This window comes from Globicephala melas, chromosome 14 (assembly GCF_963455315.2).
Source record: "Globicephala melas chromosome 14, mGloMel1.2, whole genome shotgun sequence".
Lineage (NCBI taxonomy): Eukaryota > Metazoa > Chordata > Mammalia > Artiodactyla > Delphinidae > Globicephala > Globicephala melas.
This window is the reverse complement of record NC_083327.1, coordinates 80,406,780-80,427,333: the sequence shown is the minus strand read 5'-3', so window position 1 is coordinate 80,427,333 and position 20,554 is coordinate 80,406,780. Positions and strand designations below refer to the sequence as shown.

General features: G+C 45.0%; 1 protein-coding gene across 4 annotated transcripts in view; it reads right to left on the bottom strand.

Annotated features, from left to right (window-relative positions):
- Nucleotides 1-20,554, bottom strand: part of FNDC1 (fibronectin type III domain containing 1) — a 114,195-nt gene that overhangs the window by 32,098 nt on the left and 61,543 nt on the right. For 3 of the 4 annotated variants that reach the window (XM_060283911.1, XM_060283912.1, XM_030853027.2), the window contains 8 exons: nt 19,911-20,117; nt 14,966-15,064; nt 13,360-13,477; nt 11,246-11,433; nt 10,425-10,532; nt 7,575-7,763; nt 3,517-6,117; nt 1,614-1,714 (listed from right to left, as the gene is read on the bottom strand). In XM_060283911.1, coding sequence (XP_060139894.1) covers nt 1,614-1,714; nt 3,517-6,117; nt 7,575-7,763; nt 10,425-10,532; nt 11,246-11,433; nt 13,360-13,477; nt 14,966-15,064; nt 19,911-20,117 — 3,611 coding nt within the window. Of the gene's footprint in view, nt 1-1,613; nt 1,715-3,516; nt 6,118-7,574; nt 7,764-10,424; nt 10,533-11,245; nt 11,434-13,359; nt 13,576-14,965; nt 15,067-19,910; nt 20,118-20,554 lie in introns of those variants that run through there. The other variant, XM_060283913.1, reaches the window with a different exon arrangement.

Below are 20,554 nucleotides of genomic sequence, written 5' to 3'. Positions count from 1 at the left end.
GGCCCATCCATCCAGTGAAATACTATGCAGCCCATGAAAAGGATTCGGAAATTCTATATTTATTGACATATCCTGATGCAGACTTAGATTATAGGACCGATTATGTTGCAAAACTAAAATATATTCATTTGTGTAAATAAACTTAAAAGTGCAGAGAGAAAATTCTGGACAGATTATATCCCAAACTGTTAACAGGGGTTATTTCTAAGAAGTGGTTTGGGATGCGTATTATCTTTTTCATATATTTCTGAATTGTTTTAACTTCTTGCCATGAACATGACATGTTTCTATTTAGCTGTGAGTGTTAAAAGTCAAAGTTGCTATAACAAAACCAATTTAATTTGTAATTAAATTGCCTAATACAGTATGCATGCAAAATGTTCATATTCTAAGGAATTATAAAACTTGAACAAAAGGTATTATTACCTCTGTTAAGAAACAACTCATGCTCTACACTGTTGGTTCTCCAAGTGTGGTCCTGGACCAGCTGCCCCAGCCTCACCTGGGAACTTGTCGGATATGAGAATTACCTGGCCCTACCCAGACCGCACTGACAAGCCCCCCAGGGATTCCGATGTTCACCAATGTTTGAAAACCATGACTCTGCACAATCAGGCCATTGGAGGAGCCCCTGCAAGCAGGCCACTTTGTTGGGTGCTGTCTCAGTAATTAAAATAAAACTTATTTATATAAACCCTCCTTTTGAAATCTACTCCACACCGTTTCAATTCAAAATTGTTTACAATGACGCTTCGCTTTAATTTGCATTCTTCCTTCCATAAATTTCTGTTCCTTTGAGAAATGATAAAATGGATCTTTAGGTCACCTGTGACTGAAAATTCTTCGAAGTTCTTCAGTACGTTTTCCTAAACCTTATTGTTTTAAATGGGAAGTTTTGACTGGGAATTCTACTATAAATAATTTTTTGACTCTCTGAAAAAATATTTTAAAACTCTGAACATTGTAAGGTGTTCTGCCTGTCACCCCCAACCCACCAAAAACTCCTAAACATTTATCTTAACCCCAGGAAGTTAAAGTCATTTAGCTTAAACATAATAAAGCACTAATACTTATTTTTTATTTTGGTCAAATTGTTGGAAGATTCAAAAGGTGATCTGATTAAAAACTGCCTATTTGATTCCGGGATTTTGGGTTTGTTCAATTGTTTTTACCCTGCTTCCTTTTACAAAGGATTTGAGACAATTTACAGAAAATATGTATACTCTTTAATCGAACAATAACAAGAAATAAAATAAAGCTATCAGGCAGGAGTGGGAAAACAGAAGTTCATTTGAGAGGCTGGGCCTCAGGTTTTCTGTAACTGTTTGGCCCAAACATTTGTGTGACCTTCCTAACCTATCAAGGCAAATGGGAACAAAGGCCCATGTCTGACCTAATTAGTTATGAGAAGAAAGCAAACTCGTTACTCAGGAGAATCAGGGATTTTTCTGAGCACTGGAAGAAACAATATAGTATAAGTATATCGACACACAAGTGGTTAAAACTAGAGAAGAAAAAAAAAGACCGCTTCGTTTTTTATTATACAATGCCCACCATTTTTCTCTTCCCAACAGCATGAAAATAACCAGTATGTGTAAAGAAGTTTACCCTACCCACTTTGTTCCTTGAGGACCATTGATAATTCTTTGTCCACTTGGTTTTCCATTACTACCAGGAAGTACTCTCCCTTCTGCATTTGGTCTTCCATTATAACCTACACAGTACAAAAAACAAAAAAACAAAAAAACAACAAAAAACAAACCAAAACAGAAACAAACAAAAAAATCCAACAACAGAACCTGGTAAATTCAACATTCCTGGAAAGTTGGCTTCATACCAAACTATATCTAGCAACACATCTTTTCAAACAGGAACACTAAACAGAGTTTTAAACCAATAGCTCAGATATATTAGACAATGATAGTCTTAAATTGTGACTTGTACATGACACACATGAATGCCTATGAAAAGTATGGTAAAGTCACAGTTTTCTGACATTACTGGGGGAATAAGTGTGTTCAGCATAAGTAAATTTTCCAGATAAGGCTTAAGACCTTAAAGCTAGTAGCTGTAGCTTTATTTTAGCCAGTTGGAAGGTAGAGGGAAGGAGAGTCGGAACGATGGGGAAAATTCTCTCTAAAGTGTACGAGATGCTGTCCTGCTCTCCTCCACAGAGTATACTTCACACGCTCACTATTTCTAGCTGACTTGGGTCCCGCTCATCAATTGCAGAGCATAAACCCAGAGCTGACTCAAAGCTTGACTTCAGTGGGGCAGTGGGGCTGCTTGGGTAGTATTTGTTCAGAGAGGAAGTGGCAGGCCCAGCTGGCTGGCCTTAGTTGCTGTCTGCCTGCTCCTGGCACCTGCCCTCTCTCTTCACCTCACACCCTTTCTGATCAGCTGCAGTTTGGTTGAGGCCTCCACTGGGAGCATTCTGCTCCAGCCTGGCCCACCAGATAAAGTGCTTGGGCTTCCTGACAGCTATCTGCAGGTCAGAGACATTTCTCTCGCTCAAATAGTTAACGAAAAATTAAAATTTATTGAGTTTTTTCTATGTACAAGGGAATGTGGGTTTTACCTCTATTGCCAGGGTCTTAGGTTTGTGTAAAAGAGTCCGTTTTAATGGAAAACTGAACTCCACGTGGGGTACTGTTCTATGTCTTTAAGCTGGGCTAAATTAACAACATATTGCACAGATTAACAAATATTAATACATTCATTCAGAAGTGTTCTAGTAAGCCCTGATTCCATGCAAGGAGAGGGTAAGGCACCAGTTAACTGAATGCAGATTTCGGGTAAATACCTTAGATCCTGCCCTGGGGTCCATGTAGACTCCAGTTCACAGCTGCCTACATTCTGTCCTCAACCTAAGTCACACATCGGCCTGCTACTCCGCTGTGTGACATTCATCTTCAACATGCCTTTTCTGGAGGTTTGAAGCAACACTCACTGATTGCAATGTCTGAGCAATCCTCACCCAAGACATGTGAGTTTGTCCCGGGGTATTTTCAGCTGAGGGTTTTATATGCAGAACAACAAGCACACGATCCAGCCCACACAGGGAGTACTCCTTCCTGTGGACTCCTTAATATGCCCTGGCACAGGGACAGGTAAAAATAACGTAAAACACAGGAACCTGAGTTTGGCATCATGGCTACGACATGTTGTCAGATCTAGAGCATATGTTAAGGAACTCAAAGAAGCAGTATGGGATAGCGGAATGGCCGAGAGCTGTGGAGTTAGTGTTTGGGAATGGAATTGCAGCTCAGCCACTTCACAGCTGTCTGGCCTCCAGCAAACCACTCAGACCCCTAAGCACTGGTTTCCTCATCTGAAGACCAGGAGAAGCAATGCAAACCCAGGTGATGGTTATGAGTATGCGCTCATGTTACATCTGCAAAGCTCCTAACACAATGCTTGGACAGAGCAGATGCTCGATAAAATAAAAGGCTCTCAGGAATTTCTACGAACACTGCTGAGAGCCGTAAAGAAAACGTTAAGTTAAAAACAAATTACCTTGTCTGGAAGGGGGTCTCACAGGCGGACGTGAGAAAGGGTTCCGGAATCTTGAGTTCATCATGCGCTGGCGCAAGGAGAGCATAGGGGTGGTGGACGAGTAGATGGCAGGGGCGCGCGTGGTGAACCGCGGCGGGGAGGGGGGGGCCTCCGTGGGACTTGGGGTGGCAGGGCTGCGAGGGGCGTGTCTGGGCGGGAGGTGCGTGGCTCTCGGGGAGCTGCCCGGAGGTGGAGGAAGAGGACGCTTCACTGGGGTGGCGTTCTTGTCCTGCGGGGAGCTCACTCGGGGAGGCGCAAGCACGATAGCAGGCTCTGTCTCCCCCTTAGCGATGTTCCCATCCACGTGCTTGCCGCCCCTGGGGATGAAGGAGGAGGGCCACTTTGGAACAGAGGAAGACAGTGGGTCCTTGTCCTTTCCTCCGTTAAAAAACATCATGTCTTCATCTTCCTCCTCGGCCGCGACCGACTGCTGCGATTTTGACGGCAGGGGCTCCCTTTTGGATGGCGTGGCCTGGGACGCACCGTCCTTCTTCCCCACCGCCTGGGGCCCTGCTCTGCCGGGGACCCTGGGGCGGGCTTGGGGGTGGAGGCTGCCGGGCCTGCCTAAGGGTCTGCGGAGATGACTGTCGCCGGCGCTTCTTGCCTGAGCCTCCACCTGGCGGTGCTTGGGAAGGGACGGGGTGGCGACCTTGGCAGCCACCGAGTATGCGGGCGCCCGGATGCCCCTGGTCTCCGCTTCTGCGCTGTCGTCGGAATCCTCGCTCTGATTCTGGGGAGACGTGGGAAGCCCCCCCTGGGAGCTCGCCGTGAGGGACTGCCTGCCTCTGGACGAGTAAGGGTCTGAGAAGGAGGCGCTTTCCTGCGACGTGGAGTGGGGACGCCCGGCCTGGGGATTGGAAGGCGGACGCCCTTCTTCCTTGCTCTGCGGGCCGCGGGGCTGCTGCTGGGACGCGGAGACGGCCGATGAAGGCTGCTTTTCCGGAGCGGCGGACCCGGCACCCATCCTTCGGGGCACGCGGGTCCCGCGGTGGTGCTGCGAGCGAGGCGCAGGAGACAGCTGCGTTTGGGAAGAGCCGCCCTCCACGCCCGCGTCGGTGCTCTGTTGAACATCCTGCGCCTTAGAGGGCGGAGATTTGGCCTGAGGATGCGCCCCTGCCCAGGTCCCCGCGGATTTGGGGTTCTCTTCGAGGGGCTCCTTCCGCTGCGGGCTCGCCGCTCTCTGAGGGCCTCTTCTCAGGTGGTCCGCGCCCCGGGAGACAGGCTGCCCGGAGGAGGAAGACGCGTGGTCATTCGCCACGGTGGCCGGGAGCGGCTGTTCGTCCCCTGCCTCTTCTTCGCTGTCTTCATGGCCGCCCAAGCCTCGCCTGTGGTCAGAAGCTGGGTGAGAATTCACCCTCGAGTGAACCCGGGGGCCCACGGTGGACGGCGGGGAGCTGGAGGGCCGTAACCGGGGTCCTCGGCCGCCGCCAAGCCTGTGTGGATATCTGCCGGGGGCAGCGAAGGGCCTGTTCCTGAGCGCACTGAAATGTCCAGAGACAGGCGCCCGGGACCGAAATGTCGGGGCCGTGGCTTCAGCCTGCTTCCCTTTCTCTTCAGCATCATTGTCACCGCCGCCGTCCGAGTCATCTGCGCCTTCAGAGGCCTGTGTCCTTGAGGAGAGACGAGAGGAGGCCGAGGAGGGCTGGGTAGCCCGTAACGGCGCGGTGGACTTGGCGGCTGGGGCCTCGTGACCATCCTTCCAGCCCCTGGAGAGCGGGGGCCCGAGCTGTGGTTGGGTGGGCAGCAGCCGAGATGTCCCCCCGTGGGATGGAGACAGTCTTGCGGGTGGGGCCGAAGCCCTGGAATTTTCCTCCCCATCCTCAGAGTGGGGCGCCCTCCGAGAGGGCAAGGCTGGTTTTGTGCCGTGGTTCGCGGAGCCTCCGTCGCGCAGGGCGCCCCAGGCTGGGTGCCGGCCGGGCGCCAGGGCGGGTCGGGCGTGCGCTGCGCTCCGGGGAGGCGGCTGCGGCGAGCCTGCGGCTGGCCCTTCCTCCTCTTGGTCCACGGAGTCATTGTCATCAGAGCTGGAAGGGCGGTGAGCGGGGCCCTCGGGGGGTGTGGCAGGGACCGAAGAGGCGGAGGGGGGCGCCCCTGGGCGAGGGTGAGAGGCGGGCGACGAGCCACGCTTGTCCGCGCCGTCCTTCCGGGGCAGCCCCGGAGTTCGGGCTCTCCCCGGAGCCCGCCCCGCAGGGAGGACCGGGTGGACAGGTCTACTTGGTGGTCTCTGCTGGGGCTTCTGGTCTTGGGTCTCCGAGGGCGAGGTTGGCGGGTGCCCTCGGGAATCCAGCACTTCCTCCTCGGTGATTTCTGTCGACTGAGGATCCACCCCTTCACTCTTCCGAGGGGGAAGCTGGGGTTTCCTGGGCAGCCCACCATTAGCCAATATTTTGTTCTTCAAGTCAAGAAGCAGGTTCTTGACGTTTCTCCCTTGGGGAGAAACAGGCAAACGAGTGTGTTTTGAGGAAGCTGGAGCTTTGGGCGAAGATGAGGACGGCTCGGGCTTTTCAGGCTCGTGAGGATCTTCCGTGTCTGCTTTCTGCTGAACATCAGACTCACTGGTAGGGGCTGTAATAGATTTTAAACAGTTTGATGTCAAAGAAGAAATATGAAAGATATGAAACGGAAAATGAGTAAGATGGCAGTATGGAGGTGTTTAAAATTAGTCATAATAATCGATGACTTCTCCTCCTTTAGACCTGACACTTGCTTTCCCAGTTACAGCAAATCTCTTTTAAAGTTCTATTTTGCTTTAAGTAATATAGTCCTAGGAAATATGTGTATTGAGTTTCTATAAATTGAATCAGGCTATGTATGCCACGTCTTATTTGAAGCCGGGCTTTTCAGGCTTGTGACGAGTACTTGGAAGTAATTGAAATGAGTACTTGGAAGTAATTCATTGATTTTGTAAGCACAAAATCTTATATAGGACTTTCTTAATATAACTGTCAAGATATTACAAGTGCATTATAGCCATTCTTGACAATGTAGGCAAGAAATACACACAAGCCTGGCACAAAATGTTGAATGATCTATACTGAAAGCTATACGGAGATGTGTCGTGTATAATTTGCAAATGACTGGGGCGAGCTACAAATTTGTAATTTTTGAGGCATTACAGAGTCCCCTATTCCGCATAACATGTCCTTACTTGCTTTTTTCTTGCTTAAAATCCTTTTTATAATGGATACATTTGTAATCCCACAATAAAGCCTAAAATAAAAAGACCCCTGGGGTAGGCAAAACATTGCATTATGTGTACCCTATAATTTACCCTTTATTGAGAGCAGGATGGAATGCGGGAAGGGATGCTGTAAGGGGAGAAGGACTTATATAGCAATGGGGGATCCAGAGAGAGCAAAACTTCATCTATTTCAGGTTTTTTTAATAATAGAACTGTGTAATATTGCAGTATACTGTGGATCCTCACAGCATATAATGAAGGAGAAAGCTCCCAATATCTGGTGTAAATGTAAACAAGCAGGAAAGAAAACACAGTCCAGAAACACCCCACTCCAATTTTGGTTTTTGTTAACCTGCTGGGGTTTGATACTGAGCAGATAAACAAGGTAACTGAAATTCTTCTGAGTAAGGCTGCACCCCAGAATAATGGCATACAAACTATAAAAATTTTATGTGCCATTTATTCATTAAAATGAACTAAAAATGTCACATTCTGCCTCTAAAATTTAATGTTCTTTCCCTGTCATCATAAACCCCAAATTACACAATGATATAAGATGAATCACATAATGAATATATTAGTCACATAATTACTACATAATTCATAATTACTATTATAATAGTAATTAATGCTGTTAGCCATCAATAACATTTTAGCGTTTGGGGAGACCAATTTCTAAAGGGACCACAAAAATATTACAGACATCAATATGGTACCTTAACCCCAAAATTCATCCACAGAGCAGTTCTAAACCCAAGAGCATGATTCAAAGTAACACACCACAATTAGCAGTAATGAAGAGAGAGAAAAAGAGAGCCACAAATACACAATGCTTACTTACTTGCTGGCAGAGCGACAATGAAGGCTTTGGAATGAGGCCCCATTCCTCTCCTGTTTGCGGCCCGGATTTTGAAAAGATAGCGTTCCCCAGGCTGCAGACCATCCACTAGGGCAGAAGTAGTCTCTCCAGGATAGGTGAGGGACTTTGCTCCAAATGGTTTGAGAGCCGGGGCGTATGAAAGAATGTATTCTGAAATGATTTGGCAGACGGTTGGAAGGAGGAAACTGAAAACAGTCCTGTGTCCAGTAGACAGACTGTATGGGCAGGATGAATTAGAACGTGCATTACTAAAATTAATTCTCTAGCGATGCACGCCAAGTCAGTAGCTGGAGCATAAAGACACAGTAGAAGGTGAACTGACAATTCAATCAGGCTACCAGACGGGCCTACGGAGTCAGTCAGCTAGCAACCTTCCATTTACAGCAAACTAAATACATGGACCCCAGGAGGCCAGTCTTCATACATTTACCAAAAATATTTACCCTTGTGTTTGGGTTTTTTCTTCATTGTGTTTATTTACTAATTTACTATGACAGACTGTATGCAGAAGACAAGAAACCACAGGGAAAAAAATGACAATTCCTAGGAACTGATTCTGAAGAGCTGCTGACACCTTTAAGAGTTCCATTTTATTAATCTGGGCTATCTGCATTTGTGCATTAAGCCAGATAAATTCCATATTTGGAATATAATTTCACTTTTGTAGGAATTATGAAAGTTCTTAATATATTCAGATAAAGATTTTTCACAGTATTTAAAACTGTGAGGAAAAGTTGCTGAGTCACGGATTTATGTGATGTTTCATGTCTCCATCCTTAATTGGCTATATCTATAAATATATAATGCCCTGGGCCTTTGAAAATCATAGCAAATTCAGTCCAAGGGACTCATATATCTCTATGCTTATATGGAACTGCAACATAAGGAAGCCACATTTTAAAGCATAATTTTCACCCTCAACTAAAAACTGTCATGCCTATTTTCCTGCCAATGAACTCAAGATTTACAAAACTTATCAAATTAATATGAGTAGGAGGTAACCAAGAAAAATAATTTAAATTACAGAATGACCAAGCAGTTATCATACTTCCTAGGGGAGCCTGGATGGTCTTTCCTTTTCCCTAAGCTCTAATCTTTAAAAAGTACATTTGTCTGAAAAACAAAAAAACCCAGCATTCTTTTCTCATTGAAAATGAACAAACTAGTCATTTGTGGTGGTCAAAAGTAAGAATTAAAAGAACCCACTGTCTACAAAATTTTGTAATTCTGATTTTTTTTTTTTTGTGGATTCAATTCATCTGGAAAAAATTTAACCATGTCGAAGTATATTCTTTTATTATGTTTTCTATTTCTCAGGCATAAAAAAATGCCCCAGGATAATTATGAATTTACAATCCCACCACTACACCTTTAGGTTAGTGAGGTACATGAGTTCTTTCGGACATAAAAACTCAGTAGCTATTTATTACTTCTGGCAATATTTAATTGACTACCAGGGAGCTTCTTTTGCCAAAGAGCTATAAATATAAACTAAGATGTGGGAGAGGGGAAAAAAATAAGTGGCATGGTAGGTAGTAAGGTCACCAAAGGAGCAATAGCTGATTTATTTTTAATAACTTCATAACTTTTTTTTATAAAAAGGTAGTCAGCTAAAACATGTCTTTATTCAAGTTTCAGAAGTCTTTTCCGCATCACAATAATGATACAGAAGCCAATGTTCAAACTGTCATAAAAAGAACGATTAAAAACGGGGTATCCTAACTATTTTTTCTCTTCATTTGTTTCTGATTTATTCCACTGAAAAAATGAACAAGAATAGTACAATATATTCTTTCAAAACGTGGGAAGTGAGAAAGCATTAAGTTTAGAAAATACTGTCCTACCTCCACCTTCCGTAATTTCTACCGTTCAGTGAAAAGATATCCTTATAGGTCAGAAGAGATAACTTACAGTTGACTATAAAACAGAACCACCCAATTTCTTCAATTAAGAAATTCTCAAAGAAGATCAGTGATAATTTTCTGAATTTTCTTAAGCTTACACAAACTTTCCATATTATAGTTTTCTTCCAAAATCAAGCAACAATAAAAAGTAGCCTTAGAGTACATTTGTATAGGTGATGTCAGGGGAACCCTCAACACCACCCTTTTAAGTGTCTCCAGATAGACTTCCAAAAGGTTCTTGAATGTTTTTACATTAAAAAGAAATTATCTGTGCTTTTATTTAATGTTCTCAACAGACCATTTTAAAATTTAACTAGTTGTGGATATTCTATGCTATTTTCATTTTTTTAAATCTACAGTATTTTTTTCTATTTTAAGGTCATATTTTCCTCACCCAGCCCCCCCACCCAAAATCAATTGTTCAAAATGCTGACAAACAGGGAAAAAGTCTATTTAACATTTTATTTTATTACTTGATTTTCAAGCCCATTAAATATTTATAGTCCCATGGGATTTCTGCTTACTCCTACCTGCCATGATCTTACTGGCACCATGAAAAGGCCCACAGCGTGAAAAACAGGGTGTCCTTTTGTTTGGTTAAAGGTTGTGATGTCACATCCATACAATTAAAAACAGCCCTCTCGATAATAGCATCAAAATCCCTGCATAGAGGCAAGATGAAAAGTCATCTTCACGATGACCTGGGTCTTACTGACAATGAAAACCCCTCATGAAACATCCTTGTCCATTGCCTCAGCACCCCTGATAGGTACGTTGCTTCCCTGTTGCTTGTGCAGTCACCAAGCCTGCGATTAGAACCAGTTTTTATCAGAGTCAATGTACACAGCTCCCTTTGGGGTATTTCACGCCCATGTGCTTCTTATACCTTAAGTAATGAGGTTCCTACCTTTCACTTTCCCCTCCGTCTCTAGCAGTGCATCCCAAGCTACCGTGACAGCCGTAGGTTTGCCATTGACTGGCCAGACGGTTAAATTTTCAGGCGCTGTGGTAGGAGCTACAAAAGGACAAGGATCCAAGGTTTAAAAGTGCCCTCATGGGTATTCTAAAAGGAAATGACATGTGGTCCCTACATACACACTTTTTATTGCAGAGCTGCTGTGTTAACTTTCATTACACACGAGAGAAAATTCTCCACTTGCTCTTGGCGTGATTTATATCAGTTTTCCCAACTCATATAGTAAGGTTAGACATACACAGGGAAATGCTTTTAGGAATTCAGAATTTCCCTCGTTGCTGAATATCGAAATATACAAAGAAGATGAAAATCCAGTTTCAACTTCTTTTGAATAAGGTTTCTAAAGACACAGTTTAAAAGAAAATAATTGTAGTCTTAAATATAGAACAAATTTCTCCCCCAAAAGCAAACATGACCTCAGCCTTAAAAAAGAAGAGTCTCTCCTCTATTCTAGAGCCATGTGTTGTCCAGGGGCATTCACACATACAGTGGGGATTTATGGAGGCCCCCCGTGGTTTTAATGTGCTCCGCGTGTCAGAATAACATGCTCATGAAAAGTGAAGGATACAACATGGACCCAAGGAAACTTCTTTGTGTTCATACATAGAAACGCTTCCAAAATTTAGGGTTAATGTTACTTTGAAAAATGCCACTGCTGGCCTTTATCGCTACTGGCTTCTTAAACTGTCTTTAAATCTTCTTTTAGTGGTAATTCCCAAGTTGAAAGTCCAAAGGCCATTTTGAATACAGACCAGATTCTGGTGTTCTCTGGAAGACAGATGTACTCCATTTGCCGTCTCGTTCACCCTGTGAGATGCGGACTGCAAATTCATACATGGTGTCTGGAATCAGGTCCTCTATCAGCACTCGTCTGTTGGAGACCTGCTTGTAATCCCACCTTGCGGACTCCCCCTTTTCTCGGTAGCGCACAGTGTACTGTCTGTAAGAAAATGCAAGGCAACAGCACACCCCTCTGACCAATTCTCTGCACCTGAACACTGGATTCCTTGACGTTTTCCCTTCCCCACAAGTGATGACTTTTGGAGGTAAGTAGAGAAATCAAAGAGGAGAAAATTCTAAACTTTTGACTTTGTTATTGGCTCAAAGGATCTACTTAAGTTCCAGGAAGATGTGTCTAAAATAGCCCAGAGGAGATGGACCTTATTGTCCTTTCAACACCAAAATGTCTTATTGTTCAAAAGGTCAAGCAGCGATTAAAAGGAAGGGATAGAAGGGAGACTGTTTTTCTGAGGCAAGGGCCTTATTAGGGGTGTGTGTGTGTGTGTGTGTACGTTGTGTGGAAGAGGCGATATTAAGAACCAGAACCGGCCCGAAGTACCTTGGCTCTCCAGAAAAGAAAGACAAGAAGACTCATTTCATGCCAAAGCAGGCATGTTTTCTATAAGGAAAGGCACCATGTGGTTTTGAGTAGACTTATTACCATGAGATGGAACAAAAATGTGTAACAGGGCAGGAGAGAGGCGCTTATGAAAGGAACTCTGCTGTGCGATTATCAGGCAGAGAAGTACGGTGTGACCCAACATGGTCATACTGGGCAAGCCCCGACCTAAGACATCCTCAACACTTGACATTTAAGAGTTGCAAATGCCATTTACTGGACTGCTTTTCCAAGAAGTTTTCTTTGTGGCCACTTTACAGTAGAAAGCATTTGATGCATTAAAAGTGTGCTGTTCATTACGATATTTAATTAGTTAGGATAAGACTTCAGTTGCAGACACAGCACACCAATTCGCAATAAAAGTTCTGCTAAGAAAACTCAAGCCCTTTTGTTTCCATCAAGATGTTGGAAATCAAAGTCCAGTGGTAATCAGGAACACTTCATGTTGGGGGAGGCCCTATGGCTTGGGAGAGAATCACTATGCATTTTCTGACGTCTTTGACAAGAAGCAGATGTCTTTTTTTACTAGCAGACAGTGACAGAAGCTCTATCTAGTACAAATAATATATCTAATATATATCTAATGTATACTACATATATAATATATATCATATATATATATATATATATACACACACACACACACACTCTCAGCATTATATTCCATTCATCTTCTAAAGTATAATCACTTTTCCTGGTTGCAAATAGGTTCAAAAGTTAATACATAGTGACTAGACCAAATCTTTGGCTCTCTGTTGGCTATGTACACTACTTAGTCATTTAACACACAAAATTTTTGTGACTCTATTAATCTACCACTAACTAGAAATGGCATTCACCAGTGGCCTTTTTAGCACAAAAATTGTTTTAACCTTATGGTTTTTCCTCCATCGCTATTGCAAATGAATGTAAAAACCAGAAGAGCATAAGATCGTGGCTTAGGACAAAATACGTGCACTTTGTTACACACAGAGGAGCTGGACCGGAAGCAGTGCAGTGTCTAAAGAAGAACCACTGTGTGCAAGGCATCAGGCAAACGTCCACCACTCTACATGGGACCCTTCCTGCTGCCACTCTTCCTGGATAACAGGAAGATGGTAAGACTCTTCCCAAGGTGGACCCACGTCCCCTGTGCGTGAACAGAACATTCATGAGACAAAGCAAAACACACCTGGGGGCAAAGAAAGAAACAGAATCTAGGAAAATTCCAAACACAAGTTAAGACTTTGAACAGATGAGAGGTGAGGTCCTACTGTGTGTCTTACACAAATCTGATTTGTGGGCAAGGTGTACCACACTCGAGATTAGCTAGACTGTCATGCAACAGTCTACCCGTCAGCTACAAAAGAGGTCAGCGTTCACATACGTCCAAAAATACAATCGTTCAAATAAATACACGTCTCTTCAGGGCCGGAAAAACCATGTCTCTCATATAGAAAATAACGACAAAGAAAGAAGGAAAGGTACCTTGATGTGACAACTTTCTTCTGTTTTTCCAAAACAGGATCCACCCAGGCTACCAGCACAGATTGGGACGATATTACCCGGACATTGATGTCTTCAGGTACATCCAGTTCATCCTCTTCTGCAATGACAGTTGTGCACATGGAAAGGCTGTCCCCAACAGTAGGCTCTGCCCCGAGTCCCTCTGGTCCCCAGAGTTTATTTTTTTAATTGCTTATGCTTGAGGTAGATAAAACGAAATGAATAGAAAGTCAAGCAATTATTTGACTGGTCAATGCAGAAAACCCAAAATCCCCACTCTTCCTCTTCTTAAACACATTCTAAGCTGCCTAACCCAATCGACATAAGAACAGTAGCACAAAAAGAGGTGCTTTGCCCTTGGTCAGAGATACTCCAAATCACTCAGCGTTTTCTCAATATACACCATGAGTTTCTGGGAAATAATGCAATTTTTACAGGAGGCAAAAGTTTAGGGGAAGAAAGGGTCAATTCAGAGCATTTCCTGGGCAATCATGGCATGAAATAAAAATTCTAGCTCAACGATTGCACAAGTCATATTGAGAATCTGTGATTCCAAGGCAGATTAAAAGTAATATTCAGACAGAAAAGAGAATTCAGTTTGCCAGTTTCCAATGGAATACAGTAACGTCACAAAGTTTATAGTTTTTGTTCAATCTGTAACACCGAGACTCACAAGATGTCTTCAGTTTTGCTTTTAGTCTCTTGGAATTTTTTGGGGTTTTTGTCTGTTTTGTGTTTTTCTTTTCATCTTTCAGGGATCATGTTTCAAAAGGATGTGGCTTTCACTACAAGTAGGGGAAGGTGGAAATATGGAGTCTGTTAGAAAAGTGATACAGGGACTTCTTCTAGAGCAGCAATTAAAGAATTTAAAAAGTGAAACAACATACATGTGGGATTTTTCTTATACAACGTACCATTCTAATAATTATCAGTATAAAAGTATAATATATAGATATATGCTATATTATATAATTCAAATAAATTGTGAATTCATGAAAATCATTACACTGTAGGTTCCCTCTTTAAATTAAGGCACGTGAATCAGAAAAGGTATATTTAATTTGTTACTATATGATTGATATAAAAAATATCTGTTGAATGGATGTGGAAAAAAGTATCCCTTAGTAAGTAACCAATGATCAGGCTACCAGCAAGACACTATTACAATTTTTCTCACTCTTCTCAATGCTACTTTTAGGCAATTTTAGCTGAACTAAAGTTTGAGTGCGTCTCTTGCACGCTGCCCGTCCACACCTACTCGTCCTTCTCTCCCTTTGTTCCCAGTCTCTCACCAAGGGAAGCTTATGCATGGAGCAGACTGTGCCTGTTAAACGGAGTAAAGGCTCGGCACTCCTATCATGACAGATCCGAAGCCATTCAAATACACACAGAGATAGATTTCATCACAAGAACACTCTAGCCTCTGAGTAGAAAAGAAACACACATGCTTCCAAAATGTGACCAAGTCTGCCCTGCTGTTGCCTTTTATACTCAACAAAAGCCATGTGCATTGTTGCTCAGCCAGCATCATTCAGAAACAAACAAGCCCTAGACCATGGCTTGACCAGACGCGTCCTTGGAGACATACCTGAAATCTTCCGCTTTGTTAGGGCAGCCCTGTAGACCGGCTGACTCTGCCCCCGGGAGTTCAGGGACTGCAGTGAGACCACGTACACTGACTCGGAGGCTGTGGACCAACAAGCAAGAGATGAGGTTCTGCAGCTGGTTTTCTGGAAAGCACACCCCTGCTCGTCTGTGTTCCTCTCCTCTTACCTTCTCATCTCTCTTGGGCATTCCTACTTATTCAGGAAAACTACAGGTGAGACCAAGAACTGTAAGGAACTAAACTCAAAAAGAACACGATTTATGTCAGGAAATGTGGAAGGGATTTTTACCTATAATTCCTGGAAAATGGGTTTCTAGCTCATTAGCATCAAAGAAAGAAGAACAATGTTTAAAAAAGAAATGAACGGAATATTTACCCACACAATTCCCTAAATTTTTTTACCTCCAAATATAGAGGAGGGAATGACTGTTTTTATTTGTCATCAAAAAGAAGGGAGAGAGACAAGAAGAGCCAGTGCACCAGGCTTGCAGCCCGGATGGGATGCTGTGCCCTTCGAACTAAAATCCTCAGAACGGGGTCTCTGAAGATTAGCTAAGGGCAAATGGAAGAGTAAATTCATCCTTTATTTCTGGATTGTTCTTTCAGTTAGTTCACCTCCACCCCACCCCCCAAATTGTGCATTGGGCCCACTAATGTCCAACTTACCCGAAACTTGAAAACTTTATTTGGAAACAAATTACAATAATGAACTAAAACTTACAACTCTCAAATGCTATGGAATCATGGAGTCTGAGACCCCAGTGAAACCTTGGCTAGCTTCCAATTTGACCTTCTTAGTTTACAAATAAGGACATAAAGCCATAAACATGGATTGATTTGCCCAAGGTCACACCCCTAAAAGGACTAATAATCTTCCCTAAATCTAGTTGCTAATGCCCAACTCCAGGTTCTAGCGACCTAGTTTCCTGTAGCAGCCTTGATCAATTCAAGAATAAAAATGAGGCAACCTGACATACTTCTAACGCACATTAACAAGGCGGCACTGAGACCCTAAAGGAAACTTCTAACACTGGTGTCCTGCCTGCAGGAATTGCAAACTTCCATATGGCAGTGGGAAAATAAACCTGTCGTTTTTACAAACAGCACGTCAAGTTAAACATAAAAGGAGACTCGTGCTCAGAAACACTCACACTGAGAGCCCTGTTTATGTAAAGTAAACGTCTGAAGTCTAATCACATTTCAAGGGAGGGGGCAATACTGGACAACCTGCTCCCTCCCGTGTGTGTGTGTGTGTGTGTGTGTGTGTGAATACACACGCACATAGGGCAGGTGAAACTCATACTGTCACATGAATTTTTAGACTGAGGCTCTCACATCTTATTCTGTCAGAGAATTTTGAACTATGTGTTTTACAAAAGGGAAGAATCAAGTTTGTAACACTTGAATTCATAGAACATCCAACTAAACTTCTCAACATTGGAGTCCTTTCAGGTCTGTTCATTTCTTGCTGCTACTGGCAAGTACACCAAATGTCAACAAAGAAAACACTCTGCCATTCAACCTCACAATCCGGGAACATGTACAAATAACTAAATGTGAAAAGCAGTGGCTTATCTTTTATCAGGAACCACCAAGAAAAGAATAATTTCCCACAATTGACTTTTTTACATATCTGCGATGCACCTCTTCAAGTTCTTGGATTTGCTGAACGCCCAGGTTCTTGATTTGCTGTGCTCTCCAAGTCAGCTTGGCCCGAGATGATCTCAAAGGAACAGTCTACACTGCAGTAAACTGTAACAATGGTTTCACACGTACTGGGTCTAGTCTCTGTGCCGCGTTAAGCATTGCACATCAATTCTTCATTTAGTGCCGACAAAGCCCCACGAGGAAGCTACTCTCATTGTCTCCTTTTCACAGATGAGGAACCAGCTCAGTGGGGTGAACTGACCCCAGGGTCATGGCCTAAATGCAGGACTGGTCTCACACCCAGCTCTGTGTGGCTCCAAACCCCAGGCTCTTACTAATGCAGGTGAGGAAGGGGCAGGGCCCAGGGCTCACCGGGCACTGACTCCGGGCCTGAGAAAGCACCTGACAGCTGGGTATGCACCAGTCCGTCTCTTTTTCATAGAAATATAATAAAAACACAGTGATATAAAAGCACACGTCTTTCTGTGCTCCTGATTATTGAATAAAGGGTAGAAATAAAATCTCCAAAATGACTGCAGCATCACCAGCCCAGGGACCACAGGACCCCAAGCCCCAACCCTCCCTGTCAGAGCCACCGTTTTCCCTCACTTCCCAACCTCGGCGTAACGTGGCAGAAACTACTTCTGAAGGTCCGTGGAAACGTTCTGAAGGACTCCAAATGTACACCTGCTCATTCTTCGTTACTGTCCGGCTCCCACCTCACCTGGGCTGGCTACCTCCTCTCCCTCTGTATTCCCATGCCCCCAGGGACTCCTTTGACCACAGGATTCAACCCTGGTGCCCTCCCTCCCCCCGCAAAAGGCCCCGAGCTTCTTGCCTCCGGTGCCTGCTTTTCCCTCTCCAGCTGCTTTCACAACAGTGAGCACTAAGCACTCTGGGTACCGTCGGCCCTTGTGAGGGACCGCCGGGCAGCTGGTACCCAGCATGGTGCCTGACATGGAAGATGCCCAGGAGGACGTGTTTAATGAATGACTCCAAGGACCGCAGGCCCAGCACTTTTCTCCAAGTTTCCTTAACGTTTGGCCATTCCTTGCAGTACCACACTTTCAATGGCATCTCGGTCATCAATGGAATTAAAATCCTATGCGGGATAAAATAAGGAGACAGGCATCCCCTAACATAGCGGGCCACGCCGACATCCACAGGAATTCTTCACATCATTCCATCCTCCTGGCCAGGATGGAGCAAGTGTCCAGTGAGACCTCCTCCTCGAGGTGACCACTTAGATCGTTCACAATGGCAAGTCCAATGCTTTTTTTTTTTTTTCCCAACGCTTTTTATTTGTTGAAAATTCCTAAGCTAGCCGGTGGTATTGGAAGCCTCAGAGTCCTGAGCTGTCAGTTCAGGCCAGGATCAGGGCCCACCACTGACCTCAGTTCCAACATTTGCTCAAGTTCAGGAAGCAAAACAAACAAACAAACAAAAATCCTTCTGCTACACTCAGGCGAGCCAGGGGTTCACTACTGAGAAAACAAAGTTAACAGAACCAGTCAGATGAAAAATTTGTTGACACCAAAGGACATTTTAATGTGTGGTGTCTATGAAAGATGCAGCACAATGAAAACTTTCCACTTACAAAATGCTCTCTCTACAGTATCAGAAATGCAAAACTAGTGACTACTTATCTGCTGATATCCTGGGTAGAATTTGGCCTGAATCACCAAAACAGAGCCACTTAACCTGCACAGTACAACCACTCAAGGCAAGGGGTAGGCCCAGGAATGAATGAATGGATGAATGAAGAGCCCCCAGATTATTCTGTGGCTCCAGGTGTGGAGCCTCTAGCTCTGGGTCTCACTGCTAATCCTGCAGCCAGGCTTCACGAAGCATGCACAGCTCGGGTTTCTCCATTCGCTCCCACGATCCCTCTTGTTTTCGTGCAGCTTTGAAGCAGACAGGTAGCTAGTCTCTTCGGGCTGGAAAAAGTCTGGAGTCTACTTTGAGGCTTCAATGCCATGCCTGGCTCACCGCTGCCTGTGCCACCACGTGGAGACCCCGTAAAGCCCACAGAACGCCAGGCTGACCCTGTGCCATGAGCACCCAACAGACTTTTCCAACAGTGGGTGTGTGAGCAGAGCAGTGAAGGTAACTTCCGAGAATCTTCCAGGGAGCGAGTCCAGCCTGGCTTCCGCTCGGTGTCTCCACCAGCTCAAATCTGCCCAGGTCAGTCTCTAGCCCCTCACTGCGTAGGCTGGGAGCCAAGCCACGCCTGATGACCGCGTCGTGAAGAGACCCTCGTTCCCACTGGAGCCTTGGGAAGGCCCAATAAATCACACCCTCTTCCTTGACTGAGCACTGATCTAATTAGAAAGTGAACAAGAATAAGCAGTGGAGGCCACAATATCTATGGCTCGTACAAACTAAGCTGGAGAACACGGGGCAGGTGTACGTTCTAACACCAAAGCCCAGAGTCAGACAGACCTTGCTGCCCCAGGAGCCCGGGCCCTCCACGACTCGGGCACAGAGGGGCAGAACAGAACGTGGACTCTGCAGCCTGGCTTCCCCCAGAGGAGGCGATAGGGAGGGGCCGAGCCACGCTTGCCCAGCGCCTCCTGCGAAACTCATCACGTAGGTAAGGGGGCATGAGGGAAGGGAGAAAAGCAGAAGTGTTGCACGAGTGTTGCAGTGTCTCCACCCCCAAGGAAGCGCCAGGCGTGAGGGATCGTTGCTGCACCCCTGGGAGCGTGGGCCGGGTCCACTGTCCAGGCCTATCAAGGAGCAAGGCCAGCAGAGATCAGACCTGGAACCAAGCAACCAAGCACATAACCTCTCCCGGTCCCAGCCTCCACGGCCTATGCTCTGATGCTTCCTTCACCCGATGAGGGTTTGCAAAGAGGAAGGAGGGCGGGCTGGGTCCGCAGGCTCCATCAGCTGCCACCACATTTCATCTCGATGGGATGCGAGGTCTAGTAGCCCAGGATCTAAGATGCAGCTTAGAGAGCAAAACGATGAGAGCAGAGCCGAGATGGGAAAGCATTAGCCCCGCCCCCTCACATCCAGAAAAATGACCCAGTGCAACTGGGTCAGGAAGCCGCTGAAGGGCACTTGTTGGGCAGCCTTGTCCCACCACTAACAGAAGGTGGAAAGAATGGAGGCATGGACGGAGGATAGAACAGAGAATGAGGTTTTGAATAACTGTAATACCTGGAAAACGAACGTTACAACTGAAATACGACGTTCTGTCACGAACAGGCTTCAAAATCTTGAAATGACAGCCAACGTCATTAAAACGTCGAATGGCAATGAACATGAAACTCACCTAGCTTTTTAATTTCGTGTGTTCGCTCATCCCTCGTCAGTGGAACATAATTCATCTTCCGGCCACTTTCTCCATAGCCCAGAAGGAAGCCCCGTGATCTGCGTGGACTCTTAGCTCCAGACAGGTGAGGCGCCTTCCACGCCACGGACAGCTGGTCGTTGGAGGAGCGGACTCGGACCCGCAAGGGCTTGTTGGGCACGTCCTTTTCTTAAAGAGGACATGACACAGAGACCATTAAACAGCAAACCCTGGAGCTCACCATCAAGGATGGAAAGCGTATCCAAAGACTGACCACCACAATTAGCAGTTGGGCTTAAAACATCCATTTTTGGTTACCAGTTCTAGTAAGAACATCCTTCCCCCAAGGGCATCAACACTCCGTGTCCACGTTCCTCCCCACACTGCACACGGAGAGATCTCAAGGACTTAAAGTGAAAACATACTGTGTGTGAGACTGCCAGCCAGAAATCTTGGATGTTTTACAATGTTCCTTTTCATCTATTTCCTCTTGCCCCCTTAAAGCCAAAACTATATATCTTCTATTAAAGCAAAAGGTCAGCGTGAAATATAGCAAACACTTTCATGCTATTTTTAACTGTCCTCCTGGAAGCTTTTCCACTATACAGTTGAAAAAAAAAAGGGCT